The sequence below is a fragment of the Podarcis melisellensis genome, assembly GCF_964234715.1.
Source record: "Podarcis melisellensis genome assembly, chromosome: 9".
NCBI classification, from domain to species: Eukaryota; Metazoa; Chordata; class Lepidosauria; order Squamata; family Lacertidae; genus Podarcis; species Podarcis melisellensis.
The window spans coordinates 14,742,217-14,755,170 of record NC_138541.1 but is presented as its reverse complement, the minus strand read 5'-3'; the positions used below and the strand labels follow the sequence as shown (position 1 = coordinate 14,755,170).

The following is a 12,954-nucleotide window of genomic DNA, read 5'->3' as shown; positions in this document are numbered from 1 at the left end:
AAACAAACAATCACTTTGTCGCTCAACCTGAAGTCAAAACAAGTGGTGAAATGGAAGTCTCTGTGGGTGCATTTTTAGTGACTTTGGACAAAGCAGGAGGAGAAATTCCGGTACTCTGTAGCACCTATTATTATTATTATTATTATTATGAATTATGTTTACATACTGCCCTTCATCATAAGATCTCAGGGCAGTGCACAGTATTAAATACAACATAGAAACAAAATTAAAACAAAAATTAAAATTAATTAGAACAAAATCTAAATTTAAATCTAAATTAATTAAAACAAAAATTAAAACAAAACAGTGACTTATGCGTCTGATGTTCCCTCAACAGTACAGATGCCTAAACATTACCCTTAGTTTCCTTTGGGTCATGGCTGTTTCCAATGCAATTTCTCTCAGGGGGTCCCTTGTCATGTCAAGCACCGGCGACCTCACCACTTCTCCAGGGTAGAGACTTAGTCGAGACTGACGGAGGGCCATTTTCGCCTGCAGCTGCATCATCTCCTCCTCTTGGCGCTTTAGCATTACTTCTTGGCTCACCAGGTTGCCTTCAAGTGGCGCTTCGTACTGTCTATTGATGAGGAAGAAGAAGTGGGGGAGGAAAGTTGACTGGCCACGAAGAAACACACTCATCAGGCATGCTAGGAACATAAGACCAGCTTGATCAGTGCCAAAGGCTCATTTGGCCCAGCATCCTGGTCTCCCAGTGGACAACCAAGAAGCCCATGGGAAGCCTGTACGTAGGACCTGAAATCAACAGCACTCTCCCTACTTGTGATTCCTAACAACAGGCATTCAGAGGCATATCGCCTCCATTACTTGAGGCAGGACACAGCCATGAGGGCTGGTAGCCACTGATAAGTTTTATCCTCCATTAATTTGTCTAATGCTCTTTGAAAGCCATCCAGGTTGGTGGCCACCATGACTTTTTGCAGGAGCAAATCCCATAGTTTAATGATGCACTGTTTGAAGAAATGCTGCACTTTGTTTGCCCTGAATCTTCTAAAATACAGCGTTTTTAAAAATGCACATTTTAGGATAAAATGTTTAGAAATGTACAGTGGTATCTCGGGTTAAGAACTTAATTCGTTTTGGAGGTCCGTTCTTAACCTGAAACTATCCTTAACCTGAAGCACCACTTTAACTAATGGGGCCTCCCGCTGCTGCTGCGCCGCCGGAGCCCGATTTCTGTTCTCATCCTGAAGCAAAGTTCTTAACCTGAGGTACTATTTCTGGGTTAGCGGATTCTGTAACCTGAAGCGTATGTGACCTGAAGCATATGTAACCTGAGGTACCACTGTATACGTTTTTAAACACAGAGATAAAATGAATGCTGTACTTAATTGTGAATCCACAATAGGTATTTATCTTATGTACATATTTATCATAAATACATAGAGAAGTACATATTTAAACAAGAACTTTCGTATAGAAAAGGAAAACACACATATGCATGCACAAACACAGAGAGATGTTGAACTTGTAAACAGACACATGCAAAACTCAAATGGACTAGAAATGGACTGATCCGTCCACCCTTAGTAACTACGACACACGTGACCAACTGTGGCTCCTGACACATTTGTCAATAACTTGTTCGTTTGTTCCAAGGAGCTCAAGGTGGTGTACATGGTTCTTTCCCTCCCCATTTTATCCTCACAACAACCCTGTGAGGTAGGCCAGTCCGAGAGATTGTGGCTGGCCCAAGTCACCCAGTGAATTTCATTGGCTGAGCAGGGATTAGAAACTTGGTCTCTCATAGGTCCTTGCCCAACATGCTAACCAATATGTCAGTGCATAAAATCATCACAGAGATGACTACACCCAGACGGCATATAAATTATTACACCAAGATACCTTCTGTGTAGGAATCTCGTAACACATGAAGCAGTCTCTCAGTATAAAGAACAAACACCCACTGTAAAAAAAAACCCGCTTTCAACTTTCTTCCATAACAATAACATCTATGGCCTCAAGGTCAGACCTAAATTTATAATGCTACCTCTGAACTTTTTGGCTTAGCTTCCGAAGTCAGACCATAGGAATTACTTATTAACTTAGTGCTGGTAGGATTACCAGTCAACTGGAAAATGGGATTGTGGTGAAGGTAAGAGCTGCAGCAACGCCTCTCGCCTGATGAACTTGCAGAGGCACTGCTGCGCATTAGGATGAAGCCAGGGTCAAGGAAGAAGTGGAGCGCACAGTTAAGGAGCAGAACTGAAAATTCAACCTATCATAATAAAACTGAAGTGACCATATCCCACAAGGGGGCTGAGGAAGAATGCTTCTGCCCCCCCTTTAAGAGCACTGAAGAAGACAGAGGTTTCATAGGTCCAGCATCTCCCACCACAGCACTGTTATCATAGGGAACCACCAAAGCTGAAAACAGCCCTGCTGCTTGTGGAACAGGCATATTCTGAGCAGAAGCCCTCAAACCACACAGAGTTACTGTGTGCTGAATCCATTATTTCTTTCCCTCACTGGTTGGCCCCATAAGAGACCAACGCTAAGAAGAGAGACACAACCCAAAACATTTTTTAGACTGACAGCAGTAAAAACACTGGCTTAAGTATCAAATGTTTCTGTTCATTTTCTCTGCCTTATAACTAGACTTCTTCCAGTTCAGAGAACTCCCTCAAAAATATACTAAGGTAAGGGGGGGCAGCTAATCCAGGCATAGTGATAATATCTTCAAAGGGTTGTAACTGGAAGAGGGTGGGGGGGAATCATTGCAGATGCTCAAAGGCATTTAAAAAAGGCAGAACTAGCCATCGGTTGTAGTCATCCTGATCTTGAACGGCAAAGAAATGATTAAGAACTGGAGGAAAGGTTGCAGTCAATAGGACTCTTTCCTGTGGGTGGATAAAGAAGGGTGGGGCTGTTTTACAACAAAATAGGGCGCAGCAGCATGGTTTAAAAAGAAAAAGTATTACAGCTTCACTTAAAAGCTGTTTTTGTTGGTACTGAAATATCAACAGGTAGATTATTATAAATATGTTAAAATGGTTTCTCCTCTGAAAAGTGATCACAATGCTGGAGGAATCAGAAAACATGTTTTGACAGACTCTCTATCATCCTTAAGGGAATGCCCATGTCAATGCCCGCTGCACTGAAATTGACAACAATGTAGTCCTCCTTGCCCCCTACGATCATTTATGTCCCACCTGCAGTTCTTATAGTTTCACATAGCTTCATCAGTCACCACCTGCCTCTGTAAGGTAAAGGGTAAGGGACCCCTGACCATTAGGTCCAGTCGTGGCTGACGCTGGGGTTGCGGCGCTCATCTCGCTTTACTGGCCGAGGGAGGCGGCGTACAGCTTCCGGGTCATGTGGCCAGCAGGACTAAGCCGCTTCTGGCGAACCAGAGCAGCGCATGGAAACGCCGTTTACCTTCCCACCAGAGCGGTACCTATTTATCTACTTCCACTTTGACGTGCTTTTGAACTGCTAGGTTGGCAGGAGCAGGGACCAAGCAACGGGAGCTCACCCCCTCGCAGGGATTCGAACCGCCGACCTTCTGATCGGCAAGTCCTAGGCTCTGTGATTTAACCAACAGCGCCACCCGCGTCCCTACCTGCCTCTGTACCTCCTTCCAAATCAATTTATTAGAGGGACAGTAAACCACTGCACTCTTCAAAAGGATTCACTGCTGTGGTTCTTCTTGAGTACAGGAACTCAGCAGGGATAGAACAGAAGCTCACCTGTTGAATCCCAAGGAAACATGTCCCTTGGCATATTGGCCCAAGACAGCGCAAGGCATGATGCTCAACAGCAAGTACCTCTTAAATGAGCACATTAATAAATTGAGCTCCAATAAGAGAAGAGGTGCATGGATTGAACCAGCTATTTTTGAAATGTTCAGATTCGTGTGTGTGTGTATATATTTGGCATGCACACATGCCAAGATTTTACCCCACTAGAGTTTGGCTCCCTCCAGTTTCCAATTCAAGACTCAAGTACAAGACTGGTTCCTAATGTCTACATGGATTGACATGGATTTCAAGTGAGACCGGTTTCACTATGAAGCAGTGGAAAGGATCATTGCATGCAGAAGGCCCCAGCATCTCCAACCTGTCCAAACCCCAGCCTGTATTGCCAATTGAAAGCATTGCTCCTGCCAGTATTCGAAGGGCACCAGGTTGCATATCCCTCCTGTGAACAATACTAAGCTAGATGGACCAAAGGTCGGACTTGGTATATGGCAGCCTTGTGTATTCAGGTGATGACCTTCGGTCATTTGCTTCAGTGTCTCCAATCCTACACATCCTCTGACTTTTCTGGGAGGTGACACAAGGCAACACCTACATGCTCACAAATTTCCAGACACATATTTCTTTCCTGTAAGTGGGAAGATAAGTTTCTTAACCCCCCCCCATTAAAAAAAAAACAGTTGCAGAAAAGTTCATGTGCGCCTACACGATTCTTGGAGAATTAGTCAGAAATAATTCTGCCTCAAAATTTACCTCAAACAGATGAAACCTTGAACTGTTCCAAGTTTGGGCAAAGGTGGGATATCAGACTATAAATCATTGGGCAAGGGAAGAAATCCACTAATCTCAAATTCACTAAGATGAACTGGATGGTGCTCAACTGAATTTTACTCAGAGTAAACACACCGTAATTCATGGACCTAATGTGTTTATTAATTTGAATGGATCTATGCTGAATGAAACTTAGTTGACTGCCACCCAGTAGTCCAGATGTAATGAGGTCACTCAATAAACCATGGTTTGAGTTTGAAAGGCCGATGAGCTTCTGAACTATACTCTCCAGCCACTTCCTCCTCACATGGTTGACTTTGGTAGAGACTCCATGATCTCTTAAATCACAGTAACCCATGATAAACAAACTAGGAAAGTGAGGTTCAAGGCCCTGTCATGAAGGATGGGAGAGAATTTAGTTTGGCCTGCACTTTTAAGTGAGCCAACCCTAATCTGCACCTCTTGGGATTACTGCTTGGATTCCGCACTTCTCTGAATTTTGCAATAAGAGTTTTCACGTCAAAAAACTACCAAAATGTAAGTTTTAGAAAAACCTACAGTGACAAAAAGTACTCCTTTTCATACCATTGTATTTTTATTTTTTTAAAAAACCCCACGTATTAATGCAGAAATGGGATGGAACAGACTTACAAATGAAGCTATGTGAAATTCACCTGAATTGGAAATCCATCCACTCTCCCTACAAAACCAGAATGACAAACCAGGAGACTAAAAAACCAGGAATTTCCCTCTACAACTGTTGGGGATAAGCAGTGTCCAGTGCACAGCAGAATGATGAGAAGTATGAGCCAACATGCTCTATACTACTTTATTTACAGTTCAAAGCTGGTAAGTTACAGAAAAACATTTTCCCTCTGCCGGAGCAGAGAAAGCGTCATCTCTCCTCAAAAGCACGGAGAGAATCACCAACTGAAACTGCAAAGAACAGTGAAAAACAGGAAACCAGTGTACGTCATATCCAGTCTCCCGTTCCCGTGGGAAAACCACCAACAGTACAGACTCTGTGGAATGTAAACAACCTGTCTCGTGACAAGCACTTCGCTGCACAGAGAAGAAAGCAGAAACCAACATCCTCCCCCTTTCTGTGAACATCTCTGGGCAGCGTGTTCGTACAATATCAGTACAAACCCAACTTCTGCACATAGGTACAGTGTTGATCCCTTGATACAATCTTGGACAATACATCAGCAGGAATTTCATTACCTGGCATATAGGACACCTTTACGAGTCCCTTCTGAATACGTTCCCTAGCATGTTGCAACTTCAATTGCAAGTGCTTCGTGCTTTGCTTACAACCTTCAGAATTCAGCAAAGCCAAACATGCTTTGTTGTCCTGGTAAACCTGGATTGGACATTTGACAGGAATTTTCATGTCTTTGCACAATTGTAACAACCATTCACAATCTTTAAGTGAATAAGACAGTGCATTCAGTTCAGCTTCACAAGTACTTAAGCTAACTGTTGTTTGCTTCTTGCATGACCAAACAAATAGACCCTGATTGTACTTATAGCAAACTCCAGACGTACTTTTCCTGTCTGTAGTGTCACTTCCAAAACTTGCATCTGCAAATATCTCAAGACCACCAGACTTCTGATTGTTAAATCTCAGTCTGTAATGCATAGTGCCTTTCAAATACCGCGCTATGCGTTTCAGAGCTTTCCAATCCTTAACAGTAGGATTGTTGACTTGTCTGCTTAGCAAATTACAGCTAACAGCAATGTCTGGTCTTGAACATCTGGCAATGAAGTTTAGCTTGCCTAGCACACTTCTGTACAGTGTAGTGTCAGAAAATGCTTCTTCAGTGTCATCTACCTGATAACCTGTTGTCATCGGTGTGTCTACAGGGTTAGCATCCATCAGGTTTAGCTTGCTTAACACATCAGCAATTTTCCGTGACTGGTGTACTAGAATGTTACCATCTTGATCTCTCTCTATTTCAAGAGATAGGTAGTTGTTTACCTCACCAAGATCTTTCATGTCAAAGTGCTCTTTCAGTTGAGCTAGGGCGTTATTGTACATTGTGACATCTTTCCAAAAGAATAAAAGATCATCAACATAAAACAAACAATACAGTTTCTTTTGCCCCTCCTCTTTGACAAATACACATGGATCAGCTTTCCCTTGCTTAAAACCTAGAGAAAACAATACTTCAGTGAGTTTTGTGTGCCAACACCGTGCACTTTGCTTGAGACCATAAAGTGACTTTTTCAGAGCACAAACAAATCCCTGTTTTACCTGTACGCCATCAGGTGGAAGCATATAAAGTGATTCACCTAGAGATCCGTACAGAAAAGCTGTATTTACATCATGGTGACTAATGTGTAGATTTTCTTCTGCAGCTAGCTTGAGCATAAGCCTAATGCTCTCATACCTCACTGTGGGTGAGTAGGTCTCGTGATAGTCTTCACCTGGTACCTGAGCAAATCCTCTGGCTACCAATCTGGCTTTGTGTCTGACTATCTTGCCATTTTGATCAGTCTTCGCTTTGAAGACCCATTTGCTTCCAAGCAGTTTCATTCCTGGAACTACTGGAACTAGGTCCCATGTTTTGTTCCTTTCCAAAGAATCAAGCTCAGCCTTCATGGCATTTAACCATGGCTCAGCTTCCTTTGAATCCAAATCCTGGATTTCTTGGAAACTTGAAGGTTCAAATACCTTCTTGGAGCTTTTAACAGCTGTTACTGCAATCTTAGCAAACTCATCAGCAAATCTCCTTGGAGGTCTGCCTTTTGTGGCTCTCTGTGACCTACGAATTAGCCTTAAGTCTTCAACACTCTCCTCTTCCTTCTTAGGAGAAAAGTGACCTATTGTGAACAATGGTTCCTCCAATTCTTGATCAGAGCTTTCAGAGGGTCGCATAGAGGCTTTCGCACTCTTGAAATCCTCTGAATCCTCTGATTCAGTTTCAGACTCCGAATCAGAACCTTCATCAGTGGGTGTGGGTTGTTGTGGTTGCTTTTGACTATCCTCAGTCTCATCACTGTCATCAGGATAACATTGGAAAATTCCCACATTCTCCCCCCACTTGGCATTGTACTCAACACTTCTTGTGAGCTTAATTTCCTTAGAGTCAGTCATCATTATTCTGTAAGACCCTTTCTGATAACCTAGTAAGATACCATGCAATCCACGCTTGTCTAATTTGGAGTTTTGTGGTGAGCGAACCCACATGTCAGAACCAAAAATTTTCATGTGCTTGATGTATGGCTTCTTGCCAAACATCTTCTCATAGGGGGTACAACCAATCGCTGAAGACAACCTGCGATTATAACTGTAAGTGAAACACGAGAGAGCTTCGGCCCAATAACTCTCTGGAAGATTTGCATCATGCAGCAAGGTTTTTAACCCTTGAAGCAATGTCTGATTTGCTCGTTCCGCAAGTCCATTCTGCCATGGCGAGCGAGGACTAGACAAATCGTGTTGAATTCCTTTCTCAGCCAGAAAAGCTTCAAACTGCTGAGAAATGAATTCTCCCCCCCGGTCAGTGAAAAGAATCCTTATCTTCTTACCATGCACATTTCCCAACCAAGCACAGAATTCCTTGAACCTAGGAAAAGCCTCTGATTTCTGCTTGAGATTGTACACATAAATATACCTGGAAAAAGCATCAATTAGAACCATGAAGTACCTATTTCCACCCAAAGAGGGCGCTAGTGGTCCAACCAAATCAGCATGAATAATTTGGTATGGTTCTGTAGCTTGCCTACTAGACACCTTACCTTTCGCAGCCATTTTCACCTTGTTTGCTGCGCATGCCTTGCACTTCATGTGGTACCTGCAGGGTTTAATAGTCATACCTTCAACCAAGGCAGGCATTTTAGATACTGCCTCAAAATGCAAATGTCCAAATTTTCGATGAAAATCGTGATTACATTCTGCATGCAAACTTTTGTTAGCACCTGCAATGCAACAAGTGTCATCCTGCACAACATCATCATAATACAAAAGAAACAAACGATCAACAAATTCAGCATACAATTGATAATCATTTTTCTTGGTGATGATGCATCTATTGTTTTTAAAGGAAACGTCAATCTTCTTCTCAATCAGCTGTCCAACGCTGAGCAGATTATGTTTCGCATCCGGCACATAAAGCACATCCTGTATCGATAAGTCCAAACTGTGAAGAACAACAGTTCCGTAGCCTTTACTGGGGATTGTGTGGCCATCCGCCTGGTGAATTGCACCTTCCTGCGGTGTAAAAGACACGAACAGTCGCTTATCGTTGCACATGTGATGCGTTGCCGCTGAATCAACAACGAAGAAAGATCTAGACGTCTTCTGGACCTCTGCAACATTTGGAGTGAAGCGTGAGACCATTGCCTTGTGCTGCGTTGTCCTGGACACCGGACCTTTGCCTTTGCTCTGGCCTTTTCCACGCGATGAGCTTCCACTGCGCTGCTCTGCCTTGGCCCTGGGATATTTGCATTCCCTCTTCATATGGCCTAGATGTCCACACGAGTAGCATTTCACTGCCTTCAAAGCTTTGGCGCCATCTGGTGGTTCCACTGCACTATGGGATGACGTCTGTGAAGACTCCCCATTTCCCATGCAGCTATCACCCCGCCGATCTGCTTCATTCTGAATCATGGCAGTATCACAAGCTACTGTGAGTTGAGCATTTGGCTGATCAGTGGTATCAAATTCCCCACTTGCTTCATCCAGCCTTCTGCAGCTAGCCATCATGACCTTTGGCATTTGCCTCCTGCATCATCTATGCTGCTTTAAATCAAGCTGCTGTATACATGCTGCTTCTGTGTACAGCTGCTTCAATCCAAAGGCAATCTCAAAACAGCCTCTGCTTATGAGCCTGTGCCGCTCTTCTGTTTATTTGCTTTGCTTATCTGCAGCTGCTTCAAACTGCATTCCCAAAGGCAAGTTCAATAGCGAAAGTCCCCAGGTGCTTTCTCTACTGCCCTAATTCTTGCTGCGTCACATCTGCAGCTGCTTGAAACTGCAGCATTTGTAAAAGTTACTTTCACTTTCCCAGCCATCCAAGCCACTACGCTTGTGCCGTGGAAAACGGCTTTAAAAGTTCAAAGTCCAGCCTTAAAGCCATTAATTAGAAGCTGGCAGGCTGCCCGGAGCAGTAGCACATACCTTCATCAATCACTTTGACGCGCAGAGCAGATACCGTGCGTTCCGTCTCTCTGCCGCTGTTCCGATGCTTTGCCGGCACTTCGTTTCTGTGCTCCTTTGTTCGTCTGCCAGGAGCCCGACTTCTGAAGTCCATCCTCAAAACACTGCATTTTTCTGGGCCCGAAACCAAATGTTGGGGATAAGCAGTGTCCAGTGCACAGCGGAATGATGAGAAGTATGAGCCAACATGCTCTATACTACTTTATTTACAGTTCAAAGCTGGTAAGTTACAGAAAAACATTTTCCCTCTGCCGGAGCAGAGAAAGCGTCATCTCTCCTCAAAAGCACGGAGAGAATCACCAACTGAAACTGCAAAGAACAGTGAAAAACAGGAAACCAGTGTACGTCATATCCAGTCTCCCGTTCCCGTGGGAAAACCACCAACAGTACAGACTCTGTGGAATGTAAACAACCTGTCTCGTGACAAGCACTTCGCTGCACAGAGAAGAAAGCAGAAACCAACATATGAGAGGAGGGTGTGGGCAGGAAGGTGACTGCTTACTCATGGCCAAACTATCTGTGCTTACTTCTAAACTAGGCCTGGAGATTCTGTATGGTTTTTGTTGAAACTACGATTCCTCCATTCTTCTCATAGTGAAGCACTTCTTCAGACAACACATATTTAAACTATGGCATTCGCTCCCACATGATCCAGTGACATGTTGCTCGGATGGCCTCAAAAGAGGATTACGAAAATTCATGGAGAATAAGGCTACTGATGGCTACTAAACACGATGACTATGTTCTACCTTCACTACTGAAGGAAGGAAGTAAAGTAAAGTAAAGTAAAGGTAAAGGGACCCCTGACCATTCGGTCCAGTCATGGACAACTCTGGGGTTGCGGCGCTCATCTTGCTCTATAGGCCGAGGGAGCCGGTGTTTGTCGGCAGACAGCTTCCGGGTCATGAGCAGCACACGGAAACGCCGTTTACCTTCCCGCCGGAGCGGTACCTATTTATCTACTTCCACTTTGACGTGCTTTTGAACTGCTAGGTTGACAGGAGCAGGGACCGAACAACGGGAGCTCACCCTGTCGCGGGGATTCGAACCGCCAACCTTCTGATCGGCAACTGAAGGAAGTATATGCCTCTAAATGCCAGCTGCTAAGAGTCAGCAGTAGGGGAGGTGATATTTTGCTTACCTCCTGCTCCTGGACTTACCACAAGCATCTGCTCGGCCACTGTGAGAACAAAATGGCTGACTACATGGGCCATTGCCTGATCCAGCAGACTCTTAGACTCTCATGCTTTTTTTTACCTCAGCCTTTGTCCATGTATTCGACCTGATGAAGAAAGATCATCTGCTCCTGGGGAAGGGCCACTGGAGTCATCTCTCAATGCTTCAAACCTTCTCACTGGCACATGAAAAAGAAACAAGACAAAAAAAAAATGTCTCAAAGCTTGTTCAGGAAATCTTACTGCAGCATCAAAAATTTCACTGGATGAAGGTGTCCACTTTTCAAAGCAGTAGTACATCCATGTTACATCTACAGAGGCATGGTAACATTGGAAACTGGCATTGGTCATATTTTTAAGAGATTGTCCATTACTCTGTGGTTACCATGTGGTTACCTTTGGCCTTGGGAACTTTTGGGCTTTGGGAACAACAGGACCTTAGCAAGTAGTTCAATGCCACCAAGCTACAATTAACAGAAAAACCTTGACAGCTGAACTGGAATAAAGCCAGTTTGCATTGCAGATTAAAGCACTCTTTTGCAACAAATATCTCTCCGGGTTTTTTTGCGGTTCAGAAAGTGATTCACTAAAAAGGGTGGCATGACGATCAACTGATGGGAAGATATATAACCTCTGTGCAAAAAAATCAAGAGGAAAGCACATTGTCATTTAACTTCTTCACATCGAATCAGAAATTCTCAACAAAGAGCAGACATTGTAAAACCTCCACTGTGGGCAAGCAAATCAGAATGAATGCTTAATAAACAAGTTGTCTGAGGGAGGCCCTTCTTGTCTCTTCTCTCTCTTTTTCTGTTGTTTATTTCCCCGTGTAGCCTACCTAGTACTTTTCCCATAACCAATGATGTGGAAGGAGTAGACAATAGTATTAAATCAGTGGTTTGCAATGAGGTGGGAGGAGCTTCAACACTAAATACGATGTTGACACCTTTGGTGATAAAAGCAGTGATGCTTTTGCTCAAGTCACAGCCCATTAGTTGAAGACCTGTGGTGTAGAAAAAACACAACCACACGCCATTTTTTGGCATTCATATAGTTCTTAAGGTAAAGGTAAAGGGACCCCTCACCATTAGGTCCAGTCGTGGCCGACTCTGGGGTTGCGGTGCTCATCTCGCTTTACTGGCCAAGGAAGCCGGCGTACAGCTTCTGGGTCACGTGGCCAGCATGACTAAGCTGCTTCTGGCGAACCAGAGCAGCACATGGAAACGCTGTTTACCTTCCGGCTGGAGCGGTACCAGCACTTTGACGTGCTTTCGAACTGCTAGGTTGGCAGGAGCAGGGACCGAGCAACGGGAGCTCACCCCGTTGTAGGGATTTGAACCGCCAACCTTCTGATCAGCAAGCCCTAGGCTCTGTGGTTTAACCCACAGCGCCACCTGCGTCCCTTCATATAGCTCTTACCTTGCCTGAAATCTGCCTCTGAAGAAATGAATGACGGGGTCTCACTTTCTGTGCTGTATATGTCACTGTGGTACGATTTGTATCTCTGCACATGCTCTGAAAGATTTTTTGAAGAAACATAGAAGGGCATTAACAGTCAGTAATGGGTGTAATATGGCACCCATTATACATCATATGACCATTTCACATGCTTTATAAGATGTGGGGGGAAGTGCTGGCCATCGATGTGCTGTTCTGGAACTTGTCGCCACAGAAAATTGTCGAGGCACAAATGGTTCTGCAAAACATTATCTTAATTCTGCAATCCTCTCGGCCAATTTACCAGAACAGAGTAAACAGGATTGTTTACTCTGTTCTGGTTCTGATAGTCTGTCTCCACCACCACCACCCTCACTTTCTCAAAGGGCTAGTGCAGATCTAACTCAATGAAAAAGAAGTCGTCACTAGATGATGCTCAAATCTTCTCTTCAAATCTCCCCTGTTCAAGATATGGCATTTCTTCTGGCCCTGGTTAAGGCTTCCCCGGTTCAGAAACTAAGTTTATAAACACGGTATGTGTACTAGAATTTGGGAATTCCCTTTAAGGTAGTTAGCAGCAGTCAGACATGTTGCAGAATAGGGGGCGGCAAGGTTTACTTTGCCTGGGCTGGTTCACTCCAGCAGAGATCCCACTGTGGGCCGGATCACGCACACGACCGCGATTTCCAGCATC

At 44.1% G+C, this 12,954-nt stretch overlaps 1 protein-coding gene across 1 annotated transcript in view; it reads right to left on the bottom strand.

Moving 5' to 3' along the window:
- Window positions 1-12,954, bottom strand: part of PTPN13 (protein tyrosine phosphatase non-receptor type 13) — a 162,142-nt gene that overhangs the window by 64,082 nt on the left and 85,106 nt on the right. Inside the window, exons 8-10 of the mRNA XM_081925517.1 lie at window positions 12,243-12,338; window positions 10,906-11,002; window positions 358-577 (exon numbers count right to left, since the gene is read on the bottom strand). Coding sequence (XP_081781643.1) covers window positions 358-577; window positions 10,906-11,002; window positions 12,243-12,338 — 413 coding nt within the window. The remainder of the gene's footprint in view (window positions 1-357; window positions 578-10,905; window positions 11,003-12,242; window positions 12,339-12,954) is intronic.